At 41.4% G+C, this 27,080-nt stretch overlaps 1 protein-coding gene across 1 annotated transcript in view; it reads right to left on the bottom strand.

Moving 5' to 3' along the window:
• The window catches only part of LOC115108155 (adenomatous polyposis coli protein 2), a 36,676-nt gene extending 11,157 nt beyond the window's left edge, over positions 1–25,519 (bottom strand). Inside the window, 14 exon segments of the mRNA XM_065008965.1 lie at positions 7,919–8,133; positions 8,268–8,384; positions 8,542–8,619; positions 8,738–8,877; positions 9,012–9,110; positions 9,230–9,617; positions 9,967–10,027; positions 11,803–11,807; positions 21,075–21,200; positions 21,513–21,626; positions 22,091–22,199; positions 22,381–22,693; positions 22,831–22,921; positions 25,368–25,519. Of these exon segments, the coding sequence (XP_064865037.1) occupies positions 7,919–8,133; positions 8,268–8,384; positions 8,542–8,619; positions 8,738–8,877; positions 9,012–9,110; positions 9,230–9,617; positions 9,967–10,027; positions 11,803–11,807; positions 21,075–21,200; positions 21,513–21,626; positions 22,091–22,199; positions 22,381–22,693; positions 22,831–22,921; positions 25,368–25,508 (1,997 nt within the window). The 5' untranslated portion in view covers positions 25,509–25,519.
• Positions 25,520–27,080: the final 1,561 nt, after the last annotated feature.

Raw genomic sequence — 27,080 nt, forward strand, 5'->3', positions numbered from 1 at the left:
CACTCAGGTTGGAGTCATTAAAACTAATTTTCCAACCACTCCACAAATGTCTTGTTAACAAATTATAGTTTTGACAGGGGGGACAAAATGGCGCCGTAGAGAGAACACGGTGTTTCAGCGAGCTCTCGTGGCATTCGTAAATTTATATTCTTACATTAATCTCCTAGCTTGAAAAAGTGGTAGAATTGGCTAAATAAGTCACCATATAATGAGTCTTGACGACTATTTCGCAAAAATCTCCGACAACATGCCCAATAGAACTACTAAGAAGTCGACCAAAACCACCACCCCTGTGGATGTGCATGAGGAGCTAGCTAACGTTAGCGAAGCTAACACCATTGCGGACCCGGGAACAATGGACCTGATGATTCAAAAGATGACTGATAACATTACTAAAGTGATCGATGCTAAGATAAGAACGGTCTTGGAAGCAATAGCAGGCCATTCAGCTGAAATACAGAGCGTTGTGAAACGTGTTATTGAGGCGGAAGGAAGAATTGCTGCAGTGGAAACTTCAACTACATCTATGGACGCTAAGATAAAAGCACTTGAGAAACAGGTGCGCGAAATGGCGGAGCACATTGACGACTTGGATAATCGAGGACGCAGATGCAATATTCGTGTTGTGGGACTCCCGGAAAATTCTGAAGGGACACGTTCAGTAAAATTCTTTGAGGAATGGATCCCTGGCTACCTACAAATGGACACTAAGGCTGGTCGTGTGAAGCTGGACAGAGCCCATCGCTCTCAAGCACCGATACCGGGCCCCAATCAACGCCCACAGCCGGTGGTTATAAAGTTCCACAACTTCACCGACAAGCAGCGCGTCATGGATGCGGCTAGAAACATCGGCTCTGATGGTAGTCAACATAAAGGTCCAAAGGTCTCATTCTTCAATGATTATTCCACAGCGGTTGTACGAAGACGCAAAGCGTTTGATGAGGCGAAGGCTAGACTCAGGAGAATGAAGATGGACTACGCACTGTTGTACCCGGCCACATTGAAGATTATGGTCAACGGATCACCTAAAAAGCTCTACACACCTGAAGAGGCTGCTGCGTTTATTGACTCTCTCGGGTAAATAACTTTAAGCTGCACCTCCACAGCATTGAATAACTTTGCTTATTTTTAGTTGAATCTGATCACGAAACAGTGGTGTGAGTCCCCACGTACTCCGGCTCAGTAATATTCCTAACTTTATTATTTTTCTTGCTAAAGTAATAGCCGCTATAGCTCAGGCTGAGATATGTGTGAATCCATATTGGTGCCCAGGCTTGGTTTTAGGTGGAAGAGCCTCAATCTTCTTCTATTGATTTTCTTTTCCATATATATAAAGGATGAGGCTATTGAGCGGCAATGCGGACTTAAGAGTCTACATTGGAGAGTTGAAATCCCCTGCATGTTAGCTAGTGGGAAAACCCCCTTTTGGATTTTTACATGTTTAATTTTTGGGTTTAGTATAGTTCGAGTTCAGGGTTCATATTTTTTGTTTATGCTCAGTGAGATAGAGGAGAGTTCAACACATGGAAAAAGGTACCACCCCACTTTTACAGTAGGATCCAGTCTGAATATTGAATGGTCAAGATACAATGGCAGATAACAGACTGCGTGTATATACGTGGAACATTAGAGGGAGCCATAACCCCATTAAGAGGAAGAAAGTATTGTCTTTTTTGAAAAAAGAAAATATTGATATTGCCCTGTTGCAAGAAACCCATTTGGATGATAAGGAGCACCTGAAATTACAACAAGGAGGGTTTGGTAAAGTGTTTTTCTCATCATTTACATCCAGAAGTAGAGGTGTAGCAATTCTGGTGAAAAAGAACTTACCACTTAAGGTCTTGAATTGTGTGAAAGATAAATTTGGTCGCTTTGTTATAATTAATGGTACTTTACAAGGGCAGAACATTTCCATAATGAACATTTACTTCCCCCCTGCTCACCCCCCTGATTTCCTCACTAAGGCATTTCTAGACTTTTCAGAATTAAACTCAGACACTGCAGTGGTTGGAGGAGATTTTAACTGCTTGTTGAACCCCCTTATTGATAAGTTTCCCAGTGGTATAGCTTCACTCTCTCCTCAAGCTAAGTCACTTAAAGTTATTTGTGATGATCTGGGGTATGCGGATGTCTGGAGAGCTTTCCATCCCTCCAACAGAGAGTTCACTTTTTCTCTGCACCTCATGGATGTCAGACTAGAATAGATTATTTTTATGCCCAAGACGTCTTTGCAGTCTGTTTTATCTGCTAGGATAGGAAGCATAGTCATATCTGATCATGCTGAGGTGATCCTGGACATAAAACTCAACGGGGCATTCAATCGGTCAAGACATTGGAGGTTGAACACAACCATTCTTAAAGACCATACATTCACATCATACTTTATAACAGAGTTTAAAGCATTTTTCTCTATTAACTCTCAATCAACAGATAACCCCTCGCTCCTTTGGGAGACCTGTAAAGCGTATGCCAGGGGTCTGATTATGTCATACACAGCTACTAAGAGACGGAAAAAGCGGGAAAAACAGGGTGAATTAGGAACTAAAGAGAAGGACTACATTAAAACGCCCACTCCTGCACTATTAAAGGAAATATCAGTCATTAGATCAACGTTAGACTCTCTCCTAACACAGGACGCTGAAAAGAAAATGAGATTTGTCAGGCAAAAGTTATATGAACATGGCGATAAGCCAGGAAAGTACTTGGCATACCTAGCTAAAAAGAGGGCTGACTCTCAGTCAATTGCTACTATTACTGATTCTGATGGTAATCATTTATATGAAAATAAATTGATAAGTGACTCATTTAAGAAATTTTATACAAACCTTTATGCCTCAGAACTGCCAAAGGATGCACCCAAATTAATGGAGAACTTCTTTGGTAAGATTGAGCTCCCTACTATCTCCGAAGAACAGAGGTCCCTCCTTAATGCCCCTATTACCAAGGAAGAGATAATGTTCGCAATTAAGAATCTGCAAAATGGTAAGGCCCCAGGACCAGACGGGTTTTGTAGTGAGTTCTATAAAGAGTTCCATGGCCTGATCCTTGAGCCATTGCGTGATATGTTTAACCACTCATTTTCAAATGACCAACTCCCTCAAACGCTGAGAGAAGCCAACATTTCACTTATTCTCAAAAAGGGAAAATGTCCAGAGTCTTGTTCCTCTTACAGACCAATTTCCCTTCTGAATGTGGATAGAAAATTGCTTTCTAAAATTCTAGCCACAAGATTAGAGGACTCATTGCCACTAATTGTGAAAGGAGACCAAACTGGCTTCATTAGGGGCCGTAAGTCATGCAACAACGTCAGGCGGCTTCTTAATGTAATTCAAGCCTACCAACAAAGTGCTGTAGATGGTCTTGTGCTCTCCCTAGATACTGAGAAAGCATTTGATCGTGTGGAGTGGTCTTACCTATTATTTGCTCTAAATAAATTTGGTCTGGGGGACAACTTTATAAAATGGGTGAACGTTTTATATGATGATCCTCAGGCTGCTGTCCTAACTAATGGGCTACGGTCAAATAGCTTCTCTATACACAGAGGTACCAGACAGGGCTGTCCTTTATCCCCCCTCCTCTTTGCACTCGTTATGGAACCACTGGCCGAGGCCATCAGGGTAACGCCTGCTATACAGGGGCTGCTCATTGGTGATGTTCACCATAAAATAAGCTTGTATGCTGATGATGTCCTGATATTCATCTCTAGTCCCGAGACTTCAATTACATCTCTTATTAATATAATTGAATTATTCAGTGAATTCTCAGGCTACAAGATTAACCTAACTAAGTCAGAGGCTATGCCACTTGGTAGCCTACACTCTGTACCTAATACTTCTCCCCCCTTCCCTTTTAAATGGTCTCCCTCAGGTTTCATGTATCTGGGTATATTTGTAACTCCTAAATTCCAGCTAATGTACAAAGCCAATTTTGTTCCCTTGTTTGATACAATAAGACAGGATCTGGAGCGCTGGAACTCTCTCCCCATTTCTTGGTTGGGTAGAATATCCCTCCTGAAAATGAACGTTTTACCTAGACTACTTTACCCAATCCAAATGATCCCAGTATTACTCTCCAATAAGGTAATAAAGGATGTAAATGGATGGCTAAGTTCCTTTATATGGAGTAAACGCAAGCAAAGACTTAAGATGGCAATATTGCAGCTGCCAAGTTCTATGGGCGGCTTGGACCTGCCCAATATCAAGTTCTATCAATGGTGTGCCCACCTTTGTTATATTTCTGACTGGATCACAAATGATGATGACTCTATTTGGTTAGACATTGAGACTTCTCTTTCAAAATACCCCTTACAGGATCTTTTATTTTTCAGAAGTTTCAAGTCTGTAGAAGAACACTGCAATAATCCAGTTACACTTAACACACTCAAAGTATGGAGGTCAGTTCAACGCTTCCTGGGAAGGTCCAAACTAACCTCTGCTCTTACCCCAATTCTTAACAACCCAGATTTCAGTCCAGGATTGCTGGATGCTGGCTTTAACTTATGGCTTAATAAGGGCATACGCAGGCTAAACGACTTATTTGCTGACAAGATTTTGTTGTCATTTGAGCAGATGGTCGAGCAATATCGACTCCCAAAGCAGGACTTTTTCCGCTTCCTACAAGTAAGACATTATATTCTGGAGAGCACCACCTTAATTGGTAACCCTGATATGTCTGTCATTGAAAGAATGTTTTTTTTCCCACAAAGGAAAATGTCTGTAAGTCTGTTTTATGATACTTTAAGGTCCTTTTCTGCTGTCAACACACAGAGGGTGAAACAAGTGTGGGAGAAAGAATTGTCTGTTACTATTGACGAAGAGATGTGGGAGGACATTTGGAGATATGCAAAAACAATATCTATATGTAACCGTACTAGAGCAATCCAATTAAGAATAATACACAGATTGCATATATCCCCAAATCGCAGACATGCTTTTAGCCCCACTTCCTCTTCCCCTCAGTGTCTTAAATGCAAAACTGATACAGGCACCCTAACACATTGTTTATGGTCATGTACCAAAATACAAAGATACTGGTCTGGTGTCCTGCAAGAAATTGAAAAGATCCTAGGGGTTGATCTAGAATTGGACCCAGTTTCTTTACTGTTAGGTCTCCCTAGTAGGCATGTTACTTCTGTCTGTAAAAGGAGGCTTTACAACATCCTTACCTTCGCAGCGAGGAAAAACATCCTTTTACAGTGGATTAGTGATAAGGTTCCTTCTATTAAAGACTGGCATAAGATACTATTTGAATGGGTGCCTCTGGAATATCTGACATTTGCATTCTAAAACAGACCAGTTCTACAAAGTATGGGAACCTTACCTAAATTACCTAGAACCTGAGGTATCAGCTATTATGCTGCAAGGATTCTCTTAGAATGGCGGGGATCTATGCATTTCAGAACTACACTGTACGTTCCATGTGTGGAACCTAACCTCTTGGTTTAAACTGAGCTTTTTTGTTTAATTTCTGTTTGTAAGTTTGTTTAAAATGTATGTATTGAGGGACGCAATGATGGTGATGGGGTGAGAGAAGCACCGAGCGGGAAGAGCAAAATGGTGTACGTATGTATGGGTGTGTATATGTGTGTGCGTGCGTGTATGTATGCATATGTGTGTGTATATGCATGGGTATATGTATATGTGTGTATGTATGGGTATGTATGTATGTGTATGTATATGTGTGTGTATATGCATGGGTATATGTATATGTGTGTATGTATGTGTATGTATGTATGTGTATGTATATGCATGGGTATATGTATATGTGTGTATGTATGTATGTGTATGTATATGCATGGGTATATGTATATGTGTGTATGTATGTGTATGTATATGTGTGTGTATATGCATGGGTATATGTATATGTGTGTATGTATGTGTATGTATGTAGGTGTATGTATATGTGTGTGTATATGCATGGGTATATGTATATGTGTGTATGTAGGTGTATGTATATGTGTGTGTATATGCATGGGTATATGTATATGTGTGTATGTATGTGTATGTATGTAGGTGTATGTATATGTGTGTGTATATGCATGGGTATATGTATATGTGTGTATGTATGGGTATGTATGTATGTGTATGTATATGCATGGGTATATGTATATGTGTGTATGTATGGGTATGTATGTATGTGTATGTATATGTGTGTGTATATGCATGGGTATATGTATATGTGTGTATGTATGTATGTGTATGTATGTGTATGTATATGCACGTAGATATGGGTAAGTGGGGGCTGTTTTTCTTTTTGTTCTGTGTGCTTTGTCTCTGTTGTTGTATCTCTTAATATGGGTGAAAATTGTGAAATTTCAATAAAAATACTGTTACAACAAATTATAGTTTTGGCAAGTCGGTTATGACATCTACTTTGTGCATGACACAAGTACATTTTCTAACAATTGTTTACAGACAGATTATTTCACTTATAATTCACTGTATCACAATTCCAGTGGGTCAGAAGTTTACATACACTAAGTAGAATGTGCCTTTAAGCAGCTTGGAAAATTGTCATGGCTTTAGAAGCTTCTGATAGGCTAATTGACATCATTTGAGTCAATTGGAGGTGTACCTGTGGATGTATTTCAAGGCCTACCTTCAAACTCAGTGCCTCTTTGCTTGACATCATGGGAAAATCAAAAGAAATCAGCCAAGACCTCAGAAAAAAAATTGGAGAACTCCACAAGTCTGGTTCATCCTTGGGAGAAATTTCCAAACGCCTGAAGGTACCACGTTCATCTGTACAAACAACAGTACGCAAGTATAAACACCATGGGACCATGCAGCCGTCATACTGCTCAGGAAGGAGACGTGTTCAGTGTCCTAGAGATGAACGTACTTTGGTGCGAAAAGTGTAAATCAATCCCAGAACAACAGGACCTTGTGAAGATGCTGGAGGAAACGGGTAAAAACGTATCTATATCCACAGTAAAACGAGTCCTATATTGACGTAACCTGAAAAGCCGCTCAGCAAGCCAGAAGCCACTGCCATTAAAAAAGCCAGATTACGGTTTGCGACTGCACATGGGGACAAAGATCGTACTTTTTGGAGAAATGTCCTCTGGTCTGATGAAACAAAAATAGAACTGTTTGGCCATAATGACCATCGTTATCTTTGGAGGAAAAAGGGGGAGGCTTGCAAGCCGAAGAACACCATCCCAACCGTGAAGCACGGGGATGGCAGCATTATGTTGTGGGGGGTGCTTTGCTGCAGGAGGGACTGATGCACTTCACAAAACAGATGGCATCATGAAGAAGGGAAATTATGTGGGTATATTGAAGCAACATCTCAAGGCATCAGTCAGGAAGTTAAAGCTTGGTCGCAAATGGGTCTTCCAAATGGACAATGACCCCAAGCACACTTCCAAAGTTTTGGTTTAAGGACAACAAAGTCAAGGTATTGGAGTGGCCATCACAAAGCCCTGACATCAATCCCATAGAAAATGTTTGGGCAGAACTGAAAAAGCGTGTGCGAGCAAGGAGGCCTTTACAATCCTGACTCAGTTACACCAGCTCTGTCAGGAGGAATGGGCCAAAATTCACCCAACTTTTTGTGGGAAGCTTGTGGAAGGCTACCCGAAACGTTTTACCCAAGTTTTTTAACAATTTTAAGGCAATGCAATACTAATTGAATGTATGTCAACTTCTGACCCACTGGGAATGTGATGAAAGAAATAAAAGCTAAAATAAATCATTCTCTCTACTATTATTCTGACATTTCACATTCTTAAAATAAAGTGGTGATCCTTACTGACCTAAGACAGGGAATTTTTACTGCGATTAAATGTCAGGAATTGTGAAAAACTGAGTTTAAATATATTTGGCTAAGGTGTATGTAAACTTCTGACTTCAACTGCATGGCAATAATTATTAAGCTGTTGCACTGATATACAGTAGAATTCAATTCAAGTAAATACCTGTAATCATCCCGTGTGGCCACAAGACTGGAGACATTGCGCAGGATGCCACCTCCACTCTCGATGATTGCCAGTGAGTTGGTCTGACATCTGTAGGTGAGGGTGCTGACCAAGAAGCCCAGAGCCCCATCTACTGAGCAAATGGCTACCTTGTTCTCAGGACTGTGTGCTGACAGGTTCCACAGAGCGCTGAGGAGGCTTTTCAACGTGGATTCCTAAAATGGGATTTTACATTTACATTGCTTTAGAGATTAGAATTGTGCAGATATTTTGCCATTGTTTCCTTTGGTTATTGCTTTGGTTACAATTGCCACCATGCATCGATGACATTATCTCGGTATGATCTTACTTTTGTGGCTTGAAGAGCACAGGTTATCAATCCTGTTACACTCCCTATGTCCCTAAGGACCCTCTTGCTGTTGATGTCTGCACGCCATGACAGATTTCTCAGAATACTAGACACTACCTGTGAGGGGAAAAATAGATATCTCTTTAGCCATGTGGTACTGGAAACATTGACTTAAACCACTGAAACTGAAAAGAGTAATGTCTCGTGGTTCTGAAATGTTGACAAAAAAATAAAACACTCTCAAGTAGTTAAGATAGTAGTAACCATGTTGTACCTGATGTAGTTCCTCACTATCAGATGCAAGTTGGGCAACAATGGCCTGCAGGCAGCTTTTCTTTGTGCAGAGAGTGGCCTGTGTAAAAGAGAGGTCAGACAGGAGTCATTTATCTTGAATAAAAAAAATATTCTTAACAATTGGGATAAATATGTATCCCTCTGTTTTTTTTAATGGTTTTCTCATGATACATTACCTTGTTGACGACATCTCCGAACGTGAGGTTTGTCAGCGCCATGCCTGCGTAGCGTCGAAGCGCCATATTGATGGGATCGTTCTTCATTCCGTACAGCTCCTGGTCCAAGTGCATTAGCTCTGCGACTACCTGCAACCCCCCTAAACAGAGACACACCAGCCATGCACATCACAAACTGAACAATCACTTCATTCACATATAATATTTGTCAGTAAGGTTATGCTTTATCATCTTTGCTGGAAGTATATTTCCCATTGACATGTTGTTCACTAACCTAGTTCATTCATGGCTTGTCGGTATTCCTCCTCAAAGGAGAGCTTCATGACAGCACACATGGCCTGGCAGATCTGGGGCTCCAATGTCTCAGGGATGTCTGAATACAACACAGACAAGTACAGCTGGAATTACTTTCACATTCACAGTATAATCCACAGTGTGCTATAGAGATGGTATTAATCGCCTAAAATAATCCTGCTTCCCTCCACTACTAACCTGTGGTTGTAGTACCTCCGGGGGAGGGCCTCCCCACGTGGCTCTCGATCCAGTCCCAGCCGCTGTCACAGTGCGAGCGGATCTGCTCCAGCACGTGCAGCACCCTCATCTCCCGCCGGGCTTGGCCCTCGTCTGGCTGGGAGTACACTATGTTGTGCAGGGCAGCGCTGGCTCTGGATCGGGCCTCCCGGCTGCACCCTGTACTTCCATCCGCCTCTCCGGCGCCCCCTGGGCCGTCGTGAAGGATCTGCACCAGCAGGGGTACACACCCCGACTTGCGCATGGCGATGCAGCTGTCTTGGGAGCTGGACATGGTCAGCAGAGTGCGGGACATCTCCTCCCTGTCCCGGTTGGCCAACATGGAGAGCAGCCAGAACACCATCTCCACCTAATCCAGATAAAATACAAAATGGCCGTGGTGAGTACGTATTTAATTCACCTTAATTTTGACTTTTGTATTTTAAATACTTGTATTTTACTACAATATTTTACAACAACGACTTGAGAAGAATGTTTGATATTATAACATTGGCATGCATGACCAACGAATCGTAAAATGGTGGATGGATAGTATCATATGCATGTAAGCTCCACTTTTGCTACACATGGCAGGGCAATGGGACCATTATTATCCACCTAAACAAATATTCATCTAGATAATGCAAAGCCAGTAATGTAAACTGCATTGTAGATCTGAACTGGCATTCATCATACTAAATATGTAATGGTGCCCTTACTTTGCTTCCATCTCCTTGTGCATCAATCGCAGAAGAAGACAGCGCATTTTCTGTGTCACAGCTTGAGATCTGCAAATACAGAAAGGGATAGGAAATGGCATGGTTTTAAAATGCTTCATGTCAATGAGGGTCAAGTAATGTGCATTATTTCTTGTTTTGCAGCATGAGAGTCATGTTTGCTTTGAACTTTCAAAACATTCTTCACGATCAAGCCGGTCCCCAAGTGCCCTCGAGAAAATGGTCATTAATTGCAGACTAAATCTCTAAATTACGTAGAGATGTATGGCTCAATCCTAAAGGTTATGTAAATTGAGAACAAAATCGTTATATATAAATTATTCTATACTTTCCATTTGTGTATGTTTCTTTGATCTAACAGACTTCATTTTGAAATAATGCCATTTGAATGGAGAGATTGATACATTATTTATTCACAGTGTGTTAGCTAGTATCTCATGAATTATTGTACAAATATAATTATACCTGATAGGTAGGCCTAAATAAATAAGAAATGTATGCAGCTGCTGGCATTGGTAGATCATTGGAATTTCATACAAGTTAATAAACAAATGTTCTAAATTTTCTGTTCAATCCTAAGTATTTAGGAGTCAGCGTCAAAAACCAGAGTGAGATGTTATTGTCAATAGACCACTAACAGCTACAGTGCCTTCCGAAATTATTCATAATGTTACAACTTTAATTTAAAATTGATTAAATTCTCACCCATCTACACACAATACCCCATAATTAAACATTTATTTAAAATGTAAAAAAATATATATCTTATTTACATAAGGATTCACACCCTGAGTTAATACTTTGTAGAAGTACATTTGGCAGGGATTACAGCTGTTATTCTTTCTGGGTAAGTCTCTAAAATTCTTCAAACTTTGTCAAATTGGTTGTTGAGCATTACTAGACAACCATTTTCAGGCCTTGCCATAGATTTTCAAGTAGACCTTTTGTGACTAGGGGGCAGTATTTTCATTTTTGGAAAAATAACATTCCCGTAGTAAACAGGATATTTTGTCAGGACAAGATGCTAGAATATGCATATATATATATTTTTTATTTTATTTTTCCTTTATTGAACTAGGCAAGTCAGTTAAGAACAGATTCTTATTTTCAATGATGGCCTAGGAACAGTGGGATAACTGCCTGTTCAGGGGCAGAACGACAGATTTTGTACCTGTCAGCTCGGGGATTTGAACTTGCAACCTTTCGGTTACTAGTCCAATGCTCTAACCACTAGGCTACCCTGACAGCTTAGGATAGAAAACACTCTAAAGTTTCCAAAACTGTAAAAATATTGTCTGTATAACAGAACTGATATTGCAGGCGAAAGCCTGAGAAAAATCCAATCCGGAAGTGCCTCATGTTTTGAAAGCGCTGAGTTCCACTGCGTCCCTATTGAGCAGTAAATGGGCTATCAACCAGAATACCTTTTCTCCGTATTCACCAAGGTGTCTACAGCATTGTGACGTAGTTTTACTCATTTATGTTGAAGAATACCCGTAAACGGCTACATTGCGCAACTGGTCACCTAATGGCTCCCAGAGTGATTCTCGTGTAAAATACAGAGGTAGCCATTATTCCAATCGGTCCTACTGAAAAACAAATTGTCCTGGTGGATATATTATCGAATAGATATTTGAAAAACACCTTGAGGATTGATTATAAACAACATTTTCCATGTTTCTGTCGATATTATGGAGCTAATTTGGAATATTTTTCTGCGTTTTCGTGACTGCAATTTTCGGGCGATTTCTCAGCCAAACGTGAAGAACAAACAGAGCTATTTCGTCTACAAAAATAATATTTTTGGAAAAAAGGAACATTGGCTATCTAACTGGGAGTCTCGTGAGTGAAAACATCCGAAGCTCATCAAAGGTAAACGATTTAATTTGATTGCTTTTCTGATTTCCGTGACCAAGTTACCTGCTGCTAGCTGGACAAAATGCTATGCTAGGCTATCGATAAACTTACACAAATGCTTGTCTAGCTTTGGCTGTAAAGCATATTTTGAAAATCTGAGATGACAGGGTGATTAACAAAAGGCGTCTCAATATACAGTGCCTTGCGAAAGTATTCGGCCCCCTTGAACTTTGCGACCTTTTGCCACATTTCAGGCTTCAAACATAAAGATATAAAACTGTATTTTTTTGTGAAGAATCAACAACAAGTGGGACACAATCATGAAGTGGAACGACATTTATTGGATATTTCAAACTTTTTTAACAAATCAAAAACTGAAAAATTGGGCGTGCAAAATTATTCAGCCCCCTTAAGTTAATACTTTGTAGCGCCACCTTTTGCTGCGATTACAGCTGTAAGTCGCTTGGGGTATGTCTCTATCAGTTTTGCACATCGAGAGACTGACATTTTTTCCCATTCCTCCTTGCAAAACAGCTCGAGCTCAGTGAGGTTGGATGGAGAGCATTTGTGAACAGCAGTTTTCAGTAATTTCCACAGATTCTCGATTGGATTCAGGTCTGGACTTTGACTTGGCCATTCTAACACCTGGATATGTTTATTTTTGAACCATTCCATTGTAGATTTTGCTTTATGTTTTGGATCATTGTCTTGTTGGAAGACAAATCTCCGTCCCAGTCTCAGGTCTTTTGCAGACTCCATCAGGTTTTCTTCCAGAATGGTCCTGTATTTGGCTCCATCCATCTTCCCATCAATTTTAACCATCTTCCCTGTCCCTGCTGAAGAAAAGCAGGCCCAAACCATGATGCTGTCACCACCATGTTTGACAGTGGGGATGGTGTGTTCAGGGTGATGAGCTGTGTTGCTTTTACGCCAAACATAACGTTTTGCATTGTTGCCAAAAAGTTCAATTTTGGTTTCATCTGACCAGAGCACCTTCTTCCACATGTTTGGTGTGTCTCACAGGTGGCTTGTGGCAAACTTTAAACAACACTTTTTATGGATATCTTTAAGAAATGGCTTTCTTCTTGCCACTCTTCCATAAAGGCCAGATTTGTGCAATATACGACTGATTGTTGTCCTATGGACAGAGTCTCCCACCTCAGCTGTAGATCTCTGCAGTTCATCCAGAGTGATCATGGGCCTCTTGGCTGCATCTCTGATCAGTCTTCTCCTTGTATGAGCTGAAAGTTTAGAGGGACGGCCAGGTTTTGGTAGATTTGCAGTGGTCTGATTCTCCTTCCATTTCAATATTATCGCTTGCACAGTGCTCCTTGGGATGTTTAAAGCTTGGGAAATCTTTTTGTATCCAAATCCGGCTTTAAACTTCTTCACAACAGTATCTTGGACCTGCCTGGTGTGTTCCTTGTTCTTCATGATGCTCTCTGCGCTTTTAACGGACCTCTGAGACTATCACAGTGCAGGTGCATTTATACGGAGACTTGACTACACACAGGTGGATTGTATTTATCATCATTAGTCATTTAGGTCAACATTGGATCATTCAGAGATCCTCACTGAACTTCTGGAGAGAGTTTGCTGCACTGAAAGTAAAGGGTCTGAATAATTTTGCACGCTCAATTTTTCAGTTTTTGATTTGTTAAAAAAGTTTGAAATATCCAATAAATGTCGTTCCACTTCATGATTGTGTCCCACTTGTTGTTGATTCTTCACAAAAAAATACAGTTTTATATCTTTATGTTTGAAGCCTGAAATGTGGCAAAAGGTCGCAAAGTTCAAGGGGGCCGAATACTTTCGCAAGGCACTGTATTTCACTTGTGATTTTCATGAATAGGAATATTTTCTAGGAATATTTATGTCCGTTGCGTTATGCTAATTAGTGTCAGTCGATGATTACGATGGGGAGTTACTAGAGGTTTTAAGTCAAAACTGTAACTCGGCCACTCAGGAACAGTCACTGTCTTCTTAGTAAGACACTCCAGTGTAGATTTGGCCTTGTGTTTTTGGTTATTGTCCTACTGAAAGGTGAATAATTTAATGTTTTAGATTTTTTTTATAACCTTTATTTAACTAGGCAAGTCAGTTAAGAACAGATTCTTATTTTCAATGATGGCCTAGGAACAGGGGCAGAACGACAGATTTGTACCTTGTCAGCTCGGGGGTTTGAACTAACCACTAGGCTACCCTGCCGCCCCAATCTCCCAGTGTCTGGTGGAAAGCAGACTGCACCAGATTTTCTATTTCATTTATTTTTTATCCTGAAAAGCGTTCTAGTACTTAACGATTACAGGTCTGTGAAATGCTGCTTTAGTGCCTTGTTGCAAACAGAATGTATGTTTTGGAATATTTTTTATTCTGTACAGGCTTCATTCTTGTCAATTAGGTTTTTATTGTGGAGTAACTACAATATTAAACTCTATAACTGTTTTAAAATCCCTGATTTGTTTCCTTCCTCTCTGGTAACTGAGTTAGGAAGGACGCCTGTATCTTTGTAGTGACGGGAAGTATTGATACACCATCCAAAGAGTAATTAATAACTTCACCATGCTCAAATGGATATTCAATGTCTGCTTTTTCTAGGTGCCTTTCTTTGCGACCATTGGAAAACCTCACTGGTCTTTGTGGTTGAATCTGTGTTTAAAATTCACTGCTCGTGTCACGACTTCCACCAAGGTCAGTCCCTCTCCTTGTTCGGGCGGTGTTCGGTGGTCGACGTCACCGGTCTTCTAGCCATTGCCAATCCACCTTTCATTTTCCATTTGTTTTGTCTTGTTTTCTCACACACCTGGTTTGCATTCCCTCATTACTCGTCTTGCATATAACCCTCTGTTTCCCCCCATGTCTGTGTGTGGAATTGTTATATGTAAATGTATGTGTACTCCAGGCTGGTTTGCGCCGGGTTATTGTAACCCGTGTGTGTTTAGTTTTGTGTTTTGTTCGCCTCAATAAAGGGCTCCGTGTGCTTCCCATTTCTGCTCTCCTGCGCCTGACTTCCCTGCAGCCAGTTACACACTCCTTTACAGCTCGACTAATGAACCTTACAGAGAATTGTATGCGTGGGGTACATAGAGGTAATGATTTTAAAAATCATGTTAAACACTTATTGCACAAAGTCCATGCAACGTATTGTTAAACATATTTTTACTCCTGAACTTAAGGCTTGCCATAAATAAGGGGTTGAATACTTATTGACTCAATTTCAGCTTTTAATTTTTAATTTGTAAAAAGATCAAAAACATTGTGTGTAGGCCAGAGACAAAAAATCTCAATGTAATCAATTTTATATTCAGGCTGTAAAACAACAAAATGTGGACAAAGGGGTGTGAATACTTTCTGAAGGCACTGTATAAATACATTTCATTTCAGCTAATTTAATTTCAACTCTATAATATCTTGGCCCTGCAGACAGACATACTCTTCATCAGGTACCAGCTGCACACTCCAAGCATACAGACACACTCCATTTACATTTAACATACCAATTGGCTACATCACAAATCATCAGAGAATATCTATCCACTCTTTTATCCTCCCAACCCATCACCATGGTAACCCTTGGTGCTGCAGGGTGTGTGTGTGTTGAGAGAGCCTGTGCCTGATCACACCAAAGACTCACTCTCAGACAAAGGGGGAGGGCTATAGACATATGCTTGTCTGAATAGCTCCATGTTGTAAGCAATAAAGTGTTATCTCGCCAATAACAAGACAACCATGCTAAATGTGTCTGTGTTTTGATGGATTGAATCTGCAGTAGCTTTTACCCCATTAATTGTCGCAGCTCAAATACATAATCAATCGCTTACAATGTATTGACCAGGAACCTGCTGTCTGCTACAAGATGGATGACAATAGCCCTGAAAAACATGGAACAATGTGTCTATTGTATAAAAATAAAATAAAACTAGGCAAGTCAGTTACAATGACGGCCTACCAAAAGCCCTCCTGCGGGGACGAGGGCTGGAATAAAAATATAGGACAAAACACACATCACGACAAGAGAGACAACACAGCACTGCATAAAGAGAGACCTACGACGACAACATAGCATGGCAGCAACACAACATGACAACAATATGGTAGCAACAACAACATGGCAGAAGCACAACATGGTACCAACATTATTGGGCACAGACAACAGCACAAAGGGCAAGGTGGAGACAACAATACATCACAAGAAGCAGCCAAAACTGTCAGTAAGAGTGTCTAAGTCTTTGAATGAAGAGATTGAGATAAAACTGTCCAGTTTGAGTGTTTTTTGCAGCTCGTTCCAGTCGCTAGCTGCAGCAAACTGAAAAGAGGAGCGACCCAGGGATGTGTGTGCTTTGGGGACCTTTAACCGAATGTGACTGGCAGAACGAGTGTTGTATGTGCAGGATGAGGGCTGCAGTAGGTATCTCAGATGGAGGGAGTGAGGCCTAAGAGTTTTATAAATAAGCATCGACCAGTGGGTCTTGCGATGGGTATACAGAGATGACCAGTGTACAGAGGAGTATAGAGTGCAGTGATGTGTCCTATAAGGAGCATTGGTGGCAAATCTGATGGCCGCTCGAGAGCACCCTTACCTGCCGATCTATAAATTACATCTCTGTAATCTAGAATGGGTAGGCTGGTCATCTGAATCAGGGTTAGTTTGAAAGAGGAGCGATTACGATAGAGGAAATCAAGTCTAGATTTGACCTTAGCCTACAGCTTTGATATGTGCTGAGAGAAGGACAGTGTACTGTCTAGCCATGCTCCTAAGTACTATAATGAGGTGACTACCTCAAGCTCTAAACCCTCAGAGGTAGTAAGTAATCACACGGTGGAGAGAGGGGCATTCTTACCAAACCACATGACCTTTGTTTTGGAGGTATTCAGAACAAGGTTAAGGGCAGAGAAAGCTTGTTGGACATTAAGAAATCTTTGTTGTAGCCCCTTTTATTTATTTCTCCCTGCAGCCTGGCACTATAGAGATCGTTGCTATTCTCCTATAGAGCACCCACAGACAGAAACACAGACGGGCCAGTCTGGGACCCAGGTAACATTGTTTTAGGCAACCGAAACACACCTCCCTTCTTTGCCAAGTTTGCAGTCCCTAAGCAACTCTATACTTTCTGGGAGGAGCGACCAATTGGAGCCGAGCTAAAGAGGGGTAAGGCCTGCATTCTGCATAGCAGCACGGCAGCACTGGAGAGCATAGCCAGGGAGCGACACAAGGTGAGAGGGATAGAGAGAGCGAGAGAGCGAGAGAGAGATGCGGCTGGGCCTGCTGCGCAGTGCAGCAGCTAAGCTCAGTCAGCTCAAGGTTAATATAAAAGTGGATTTTCAGTATATTACAGGATAACAGCATTCCACACCCTACAGGATTAGATCCCACTGTATAATAGGTATTCTGTATACAGTCACAGAGCACTGTCCTTATTAGAATCATATGTTCAAGCATCAACCCCCCATAAAAACCATATAGGATGGAATAAACATCATTGGCATGTACAGTAAATACTAATAAAATATTATACTTATGTAAAACAGGTGATTCTGTATTAGAATTTTAGTTTGAATTGATAACAAAATAGTACTAAGGCCCAATCAAACTGTCACTTCATAAAATGTACAATATATTGTTTTGGTTAACCAACAGATCTCTTTTTGTTTATCCCTGTTTTTCTAGGCCAAAGGTTCGCCCAGGTTGAATCTGATCAATTATGAAATTGCCTCAATCGAATAGTCTACAATGATTTATTTAAACTAGTTCATAATTAATTAACCCAAAGTGGAACCCCCTCAAGTAAAACAACTGATTATGTGAATCAATATATGAAGAATATATGAACTCGTTTAAAACCTGAAATTCCCAAACTTGGTGTAACCAGTTAATTACCGGTTTTCAAATTCACAATGATCAAGTTTCAACCAAAAACAAAATGATCTCATCGGTGTTGCTCATCAATATCAAATGAACGGGAGCAGCTTGTGGGTTTTCCAGGCGTAGACACGGGGAGCCGGGTCCACCCAATAAGATTGGCTAATATACATAAATAATTTTGATTTCATTTGTATGCTTTACCTGTCAGTGTTCTAAACGGGACATGATGTGTCTTTACTTGACTTGGGCATGAGCTCACCGGAACGGAGGACCGGCACCTCCTGTAGAATATTATCTCGAAAGAATTGAGGAGTTCCTGCACCTAAATATAAACGGTACCGGTACCCAACTCAAGCACTGGCCTAAACATGCATTCACCGTCAGATAGAATTCATAGCAAGCAGTAAGGGGGTAATGGGAAAACAAAAGAGATTGACAACTTGTAAAGTAAACAAGTAAAATGGCCAAACGAAGCTCACTATGAGATTTTTTTCAAGAGGCAGTGTATAGACGAGAATGTTGGAGCATTTGTCAAGTTATTTGATATCAGTGATTTAGCCATGAAGGGCCTCCACCCTCTAGATGAATCACTGATAGCATTGATCTAATCGGAGGGCCTTAAAGACAGTTTTGGTACATTCAGAGACACTGATCACCACTACAACACTGTTTTTATGCAACACTTTCAGAAATCATGAACGCGCCCTCCGCTGAAACATGACCATCAGTCCAGTGAAATAAAAAAATATTTAAAAAAAAATAAACAAGTTATTTCAACTTATGCTCCGATGTGCCTCACAAGTAATAGGCTATAACAACTGACCTATTACCAGTGTTATCATACAGCTTAGCTATAACAACTGACCTATTACCAGTGTTATCATACAGCCTAGCTATAACAACTGACCTATTACCAGTGTTATCATACAGCTTAGCTATAACAACCGACCTATTACCAGTGTTATCATACAGCCTAGCTATAACAACTGACCTTTTACCAGTGTTATCATATAGCCTAGCTATAACAACTGACCTATTACCAGTGGTATCATACAGCCTAGCTATAACAACTGACCTATTACCAGTGTTATCATATAGCCTAGCTATAACAACTGACCTATTACCAGTGGTATCATATAGCCTAGCTATAACAACTGACCTATTTCCAGTGTTATCATATAGCCTAGCTTGAGAATCGAGTTTTGAAATATAAGGGACTCTACATCTCTTATTATACTATATATGAAAATAGGCAAATGCATGAAACAATATTTATTTCCAGTCAACATAAATAGCCTGTCATTTATTTATTTAAAAAGGGGGGGGGGTAAAACTGCCCTGTAGTTAGGCCCTATAGGCTATTGATAATTTCATTGATATCAAACAATACATTGTAGGCACACTCTATCTTCCGCACCCAGCAGAGAATTGCACTCTGCTTGCATTTTGACTCAAAGTGACCTCGGTTAAGAAAAGGTTGGTGACCACTGTTTTAGTCTATATAGGCTATGGCCTAGTATTATGTGTATTAGCATACTACTAGGCTATTATTTAAGTTTCCTTTGATGATGTCTAATGCAAACCGGAGCTACTTTGATTGGCCTCCGTGCCAGTGATTAACACTAAACAGGCCTCGTTGGACACCCCCTTCGGGCCAATGACGTGTCTTTTGAAAATCAACATTCTAACTGTCTGCTCTTTCTGTTACTATATAGACATCAAAACATCTTACCTGCTTGCGACGGTAGGATCATTTGCAAAGACCCCTTTTGGCACTCTGTTTCATTTCCCTGCCTCTGTGTCAATTCCCTGCCTCTGTGTCAACTGTGTCAATTCCCTGCCTCTGTGTCAACTGTGTCAATTCCGTGTCAACTGTGTCATTTCCCTGCCTCTGTGTCATTTCCCTGCCTCTGTGTCATTTCCCTGCCTCTGTGTCATTTCCCTGCCTCTGTGTCATTTCCCTGCCTCTGTGTCATTTCCCTGCCTCTGTGTCATTTCCCTGCCTCTGTGTCATTTCCAAGCTGCACGGTTCATTGCATTCTTCATATACATTTTAACAATTGATAATATTCTTACCCATCAGACTATTGTCAATTTAATCTGGTCTTTGGGCTAACTCTATTGTTGCGTGTGCAATTAGTTTCGATATAGTTAGGTGTAGTTTCGACGGGTCATCATCAGCTTCACAGGTTTGATGGGCATGAAAAAAAAAGATGTCCTCTTTTTAAACTGCTAACACAAATTCTGTTTGTGATATTAAGATTTTAACAACGATAGTGTGTTAGATAGACTTATTTAGGAAAAGTCAAGCATGGGGGGCATAAGTTTAAAAATGGCAAAGCAATTTTAAAAAAGTAAATTGTTTTTGGTCAATTTGACGCTCTCGGCTTTCCTACTGTTAAATGCTTACATTTGTGGCCGCCTAGCCTAGCCTAGCATCTCCTGGTATCTGAGCCAGTGAGAGGTTACCAAGCCTATTGCAATCATTACTGTTACATAAGGGCATTATATTATAGTCTCATTGTCTATTAATTATATGTCTATGGTTATTTATATGCCTGCGTGTAGGTCTATGTGAGTCGCATGTTAAATGCAAGTCGCGGATTTCCGTTGGCCTACGAGACTATTTGGTCTGTTATGCGAAATCACATGTTCTATGGTTTGTTGTGTGCGGTCCATTACAGTAGGGTATAAGGTCGGCTATGCTTTTATGATCATTTAATGAGGACTTGAATGCCCAAATTTTGCCCAACCCACATTTCTTTTCTGGCCCTGCCATCAACAGATTTCTGCCTGCGCCACCGCACAGCACGAAACATTTATTTTAAAATCCAATATGGTGGTGTGCCTGTGTACTCTCAAAACGATCATCAATAAAGATGTTTCTAGAAGACACATCAAACATCACTCAGTTTCAGCACGTGTCGATGTTGAAGGCAGCGGTGTGGCACTGCGCCTGTTTGTGTACCGGCCCCCTATAGTGATCGCATAGCCTCAAAGCACCGATAAAACATGCAGCGCGGTGCTGACAAGACACAGGAAAGGAATTAGAGAGGGAAATATTAAACCAGTCACAGGACGAGGAAAACTGACAATATGATTTAAAATACACCGACAGATGCCGAAAGGCGGGGGACAACGTGAAATCAATCACATCGGAGGGAAACTAATCCTTGTCATCTTTCATGTTTTACAGTACAAAATCATTTTGTGAAAACAGAACACAGGATTATCTACCGCACCTCAATCGTTGTGTGTATTGACTGTTCATAATTCCCTTTGCAGTTGAAGTCTTATGTACATACTTCAGAAAACCAATTCATCTGTGCTGCCTCTGTTGGACAGTCAACATTAGGCCCCTTTGTTTTACCTGTATCTCAAGTGTGTGTGTGTGTGCTGTTTATTTCACCTCACACAGGTTATTTTCCTGGGTGCCTCTGGACTCCTGCGCCTCCTGTAGCTCTTTCTCTAGCTGTTCCAGACGAGCCACACGGATCTGCGAGGGGAGACAGAGAGGGATGAGCAAGTGGGAGAGCGAGAGTCTTTGGTCGCCACGGACATTTTGTGAGGTGACAAACATTGTAAAACACCCTCCATAACAGCACAGTTTTTAATTTCTGCGGTTTTTTACATGTCAACTGTGTGTGGACATGCAGGGCAAACTGGGCCGTCTGTTGCATCCCAAACACGATTCAGGAAGAAGTACCACACTCAATAATGTAAGTGAATGCTTTGACAACAGCTGCCAAATGTCACTGTCTGTGTTGCCATTCCAGAGACAGACTTGGCAGAGAGTCCTTCTCCTTACCTGAGTCCGCTGGACCATTTCATCGCTGGTTCCGAAGCGTTCCTCCATGACAGAACGCAACTGCTGCGCCTCGAACTCCAGCTGCTGCCGAATGAGGTCCATCTGTATGGAGAACTATGACAATAAGGAAGAGGAGGTTAGTTCCCACGCAACACAAGAATCAATTTTGAAACAAAATGGTTGCTAGTTTGAATCTCACCTGCACACCTGTTTAAACAATAATGAGTTGATTTCATGACAATAAGCATACCAACAATTTTTTGTTGTTGTGTATATCTATGTAAACCAGGGGTGTCAAACTCATTCTTCCCCCAGGGGCCGCATTCGGTCTTCAACAAGGTTTGGTACACCGCACTGAAAATTGGTTATATTTCCTCGCTGTCAAAATTGTCAAAAAGTAGTCCTCTATCCATCGGTTTTGGAATTTTCAAATGCTCCCTGACTGTTTAGCTTTCATTTAGCTGATTATTAACGAGCTGGACACAGTCAAGAAACTGTATGAATGTAGGTCCATTATAATTTCTACACAGTTTCAATTTTGTTTTACGCATTTTAAAGTATATTGAGTTTGCTCTCACCGTGTCGATGCGTGGCAGTTGGTTCAGCCGCTGAGACAGGCCCTGGAGCTGGCTGTAGTACCAGTGACGCTCCCTCTCCTCCTTGTCTATCTCACTCACCAGCATAGCCCTGGAACACACACAGCCACACAAACCTTTAACACACAGACTACCATCCGCAACATCACTGGGGATTCATAGTGCCTCACATTTTTTAATGTGGGGGACTGCAGATTTACAGTGAATGATGATGTTTAAGGTAGTATCACAAGTAATGCATGCATCTGATTGAAAAATGGTAAAGCGCTTACCTCTCTTTGTAGAGGTCTTCCAGATGCTGGGCCGTGATACGTCCGTCTCCCAGCATGGCTTTGGCCAGGGCTCCATCCATGAGGTGGGGGTGTCCAGGATGCACGGCCGTGCCCTCCCCTGACAGAGAGGAGCTCTGGCGGGATGAAGGCCGTAGGGGGCTCCTGGCTCTGGAGGAGGAGGGAGGCAAGCAGGCCAGACGATCGTCCATGTCACTCGACTGAGCTGCCAGACTGGCTAGACTGTCTGGCAGGATGCGCAGATTGTGCGGCTGGTACTTCAGCTCATAGTAGTTGGTCAGGTCCATGTGCAACTCTGAGAGAGAAAGTGATCATTTTTTTTAATGAACCATTGAAATGTCCTATTATTGAATGAGCTGTGTACAATATCAGTTTAATGCAAGACAGACATTAAAATGGGAGAAAATAGATGGAAAACTACATCAGATGTACCTTTGAGCTGATCCAGCACATCAGTCCTCCCTGAGGAGGCCAAAGTGCCAGCCTCCAGCTCCAGTTTATTCTGCAAGCCCTTCAATACTCCCTAGAGTGGAGAAAGCAAATCATAATTACTGTGTCAACTTCAAATTGCTGTTGTGGCCACAGTAAAACCAAAAAAAAGAGTCACAACCTGCTGGGTCTCTGATGACCTAGAGGTGAAATAAACCAAGCAAAGAAAACACTGTATATGCCTCCTGTTCCGCTCCTTTTTATCCTCTCGTAAGATGGCATATCATAGCAGCTTGCCTGAAATCCCAGCCTTTCTTCGAATGAATGTCCTCTTACTGGAAAAGATACATTTTTTTCTTCTTCAGATGGACGGTTTGGTCTGATTGCCACCAGTATCCGGCAGTGTGAGCTCTCTACAGAGAATCTTGGTTTTCTGCTGATAGCCAAAGCCGACCTCAGGAATTTAAAGGCTTTAGCTGGGGATTATCCAGCTGTGCTCAGCATCTGGGCACATGTGCCAGAGGAGTTGTGGGACAAACCCACGTGCATTGGGGTTGGCACCTACGATTACAGTTTCAGATTGAGAACTATCACGACCATGATTGATGTTGCTGGCTGCAGCTATGGAACCGGAGAAATCGTATTTTGGGTATGTTTTGTTGTTCATTTCATTTTGAAATTATTCACTATGAAAGAAGGATGAGTGGGGCTTTTTTTAATAACCAAATGATGGCACATCGTTGGGAATACAAATCTCTATTCAGAGCCAGTAGAGAACCAATAGGTCTATTCCTCCCTGTGAATAAAATATGCCACGGCAGAAGTCCCTACTATCTCTTTAATCAGTTTTCCTCTGTCTTTTTGTTGTTGTTGTTAGTAGTTACTATCTTGTCTCATCGCTACAACTCCCGTACGGGCTCGGGAGTGACGAAGGTCGAAAGTCATGTGTCCTCCAAAACACAACCCAACCAAGCAGCACTGCTTCTTAATACAGCACGCATCCAACCCGGAAGCCAGCCGCACCAATGTGTCGGAGGAAACACCGTGCACCTGGCGACCTTGGTTAGCGCGCACTGCACCCGGCCCACCACAGGAGTCGCTGGGGCGCGATGAGACAAGGATATCCCAACCGGCCAAACCCTCCCTAACCCGGACGACACTAGGCCAATTGTGCGTCGCCCCACGGACCTCCCGGTTGCGGCCGGCTGCGACAGAGACTGGGCGCGAACCCAGAGTCTCTGGTGGCACAGCTAGCGCTGCAGTTCCTCTCTGTCTTTTGAAGAAGGAAATAATTTTCCAAATAACACAGTTTGATTTGAAGTAACAGTGACAAGAGCTGGGTGATTATGCAGAATAGAGCTGATTTATTCCTGAGGTAACGCAAGGACTCTGCAATGTTCTGCAGGAGATGAAATGGTACACAGTCGGGGTGTGCCATTTAATCTCCATCTGATCCCGATCATATTAATCCACACAGATATCATATTATGATGAATGTCTGAAGGCCAACCGTTTTGTCGATAGACAGACGAATACCAAACAGCAAACCATCCTTGCAATGACACATGGTGTGACAGAAACTTGAAGCGGATTCTTTCCTGGAATCCAGGGAGAGGATTGGCCACAGAGGGGAAAAAAAAGGACTATCCGGTCAGACACGCAGGGATTTCAAACAGCAAAAAAAATCTATAATGAGAAAACATCTTATGGGCTGAATGGTCTAATGATTTCCTTCTTCCTCAGCGGCTTGTCTCAATCCCTGCTGGCATCATTACTGTAACAAAGACAACCGGATGGATCCGTGCAGAAAGAGGAATGATTCAAGTGTGGCCCAGTGCCTCGTCTATCTAGGCTAGGGATGCTAGCCATGAAACATTAGCGTCTCCAGTCACTCAGGAGGGAAACTGGGTCACTAGTGAAGGAGTTACATGAAGTCTCCAGCATCCTCCAGAATTGGGGTTGAACTCTATCCATCTTTGGCAGAACTGAGTGGATTTTGAATACGTCCTATCTCAATTATGCTATTAGCCACGACTTGACAAAATAGAGGGAAGGATCCTACATCTTAATTTGAGCCTGTTTGCTACTGCAGGAGAATAATCTTGCAGCAACAGGAAATGTGAATTATGTGGATTATAATTAATGGACATTTTTGTAGTGGTTGATACATTTTTGGTAAGGGAGAATCGTCTGAAATTTCAATGTGGAAATTACTAACATCAGAAGCCTTTTTAAATCCTCAAATACACTACAGGTTTGACATTTCTCCTGCAACATGGTGATCAAATTAAGATCCTACATCTGTAGGCATAGATAAATTCCAAAATGAAAACATTGTCTTTTAGATACCAAAGCAACACTTTATCTTAGCAACACTTAATCATCTGTGTCTTAAACGTTTTAAAATCTTTGGTCTATATGCAACGAAACAACAAACGGATGGATGAACTTCCACCTTTGCGACATCAAATCAACACTCGAATCCTATCTTATTATTATTTCCCCCATAGCCCTGGGGTCATCCCTTTGCCCTCTCTCACCTTCATGTCGGTGGTCTCGTTCTCGAGCTTAGACAGGTGGTTGGAGTTGTCCTCCAGCTCTCTACGCAGATGGGAGTTCTCCTGGCGGAGAGCTTCCACCTGGTAGACCAGCTGGTCATAGGAAGCCGTGGAGTTCGCCATCTTCAGGCAGTGTTGTGGTCCCTGCACGAAAGGAGAAACAAGTGAGATTGAAGGTTAGTGTGGTGTGGAGGTTAGCTTCTTGGCAAACTCTGGCATATCATGCATTTCTTATTATAAGGTTATTTCATTGTCTTTGCAGAATCATTTATAGGAAAACTGCCCGTTTGATTTCCCAATTGATACTTATACAGCACATAGATAAAAAGAGATGCTCAGGGCTCCTCCATACGTACACTACCGTTCAAAAGTTTGGGGTCACTTAGAAATGTCCTTGTTCTTGAAAGAACAGCACATTTTTTTGTCCATTAAAATAGCATCAAATTGATCAGAAATACAGTGCAAGCATTGTTAATGTGAGTCGGAGACGCCTCTTCACCGTTGACGTTGAGACTGGTGTTTTGCGTGTATTATTTAATGAAGCTGCCAGTTGAGTACTTGTGAGGCGTCTGTTTCTCAAACTAGACACTCTGATGTACTTGTCCTCTTGCTCAGTTCTGCCCCGGGGCCTCCCACTCCTCTTTCTATTCTGGTTAGAAGGGAGTAGAACACAGCGTTGTCCGAGATCTTCAGTTTCTTGGAAATTTCTCGCATGGAATAGCCTTCATTTCTCAGAACAAGTATAGACTGACGAGTTTCAGAAGAAAGTTATTTGTTTCTAGCCATTTTGACCCTGTAATTGAACCCACAAATGCTGATGCTCCAGATACTCAACTAGTCTAAAGAAGGCCAGTTTTATTGCTTCATTAATCAGAACAACAGTTTTCAGCTGTGCTAACATAATTGCAAAATGGTTCTCTAATGATCCATTAGCCTTTTAAAATAATAAACTTGGATTAGCTAACACAACGTGCCATTGGAACACAGGAGTGATGGTTGCTGATAATGGGCCTCTGTACGCCTATGTAGATATTCCATTAAAAAAATCTGCTGTTTCTAGCTTCAATAGTTATTTACAACATTAACAATGTCTACACAGTATTTATTGATACATTTTATGCTATTTTAAAATGGACAAAAAAAAAAGATTTTCTTTCAAAAACAAGGACATTTCTAAACTTTTGAGTGGCAGTGTCGATATAAACAATGTAGAACATGCGAAGGGCTCCTCCGGCTATATCCCTTCTCTCTCCTCTCTGCAATGCAAGGTTGGCAGCAGATGGTACACAGAGAACCTAATCATCTGTCAAATCAAGTTTAGCTCAGTTTTGATCAATCTTTGTGCTTGGCCGAGCCTGAATTCACTCTCAGTGAATGCTTGGCCATGTGCTCTGCAGTTTGTTTAAGCAACGCTTTAATCTGGTTTTAGAGTCTATGGTTGTTATGGATATTGGATAATATTACGGTAGTTGATACCGCTGGTTACAGCAGTTGAATATAAAACCATATCAAAATTACATTGGAGCATACAGTATTTATTATGGTTGCTGATCATTTGAAACCTTTGTGCATCATTTGTGTATACATCACATTGTATCTCATAAGTTGTCTGTGCTACAGATGTAGGATCTTAATTTGACCAGTATTTTCACAGTAAAGTAATCCTGCAGCAACAGGATTTGAACGGTTCTCCCA

This window comes from Oncorhynchus nerka, linkage group LG24 (assembly GCF_034236695.1).
Source record: "Oncorhynchus nerka isolate Pitt River linkage group LG24, Oner_Uvic_2.0, whole genome shotgun sequence".
Taxonomy (NCBI): domain Eukaryota; kingdom Metazoa; phylum Chordata; class Actinopteri; order Salmoniformes; family Salmonidae; genus Oncorhynchus; species Oncorhynchus nerka.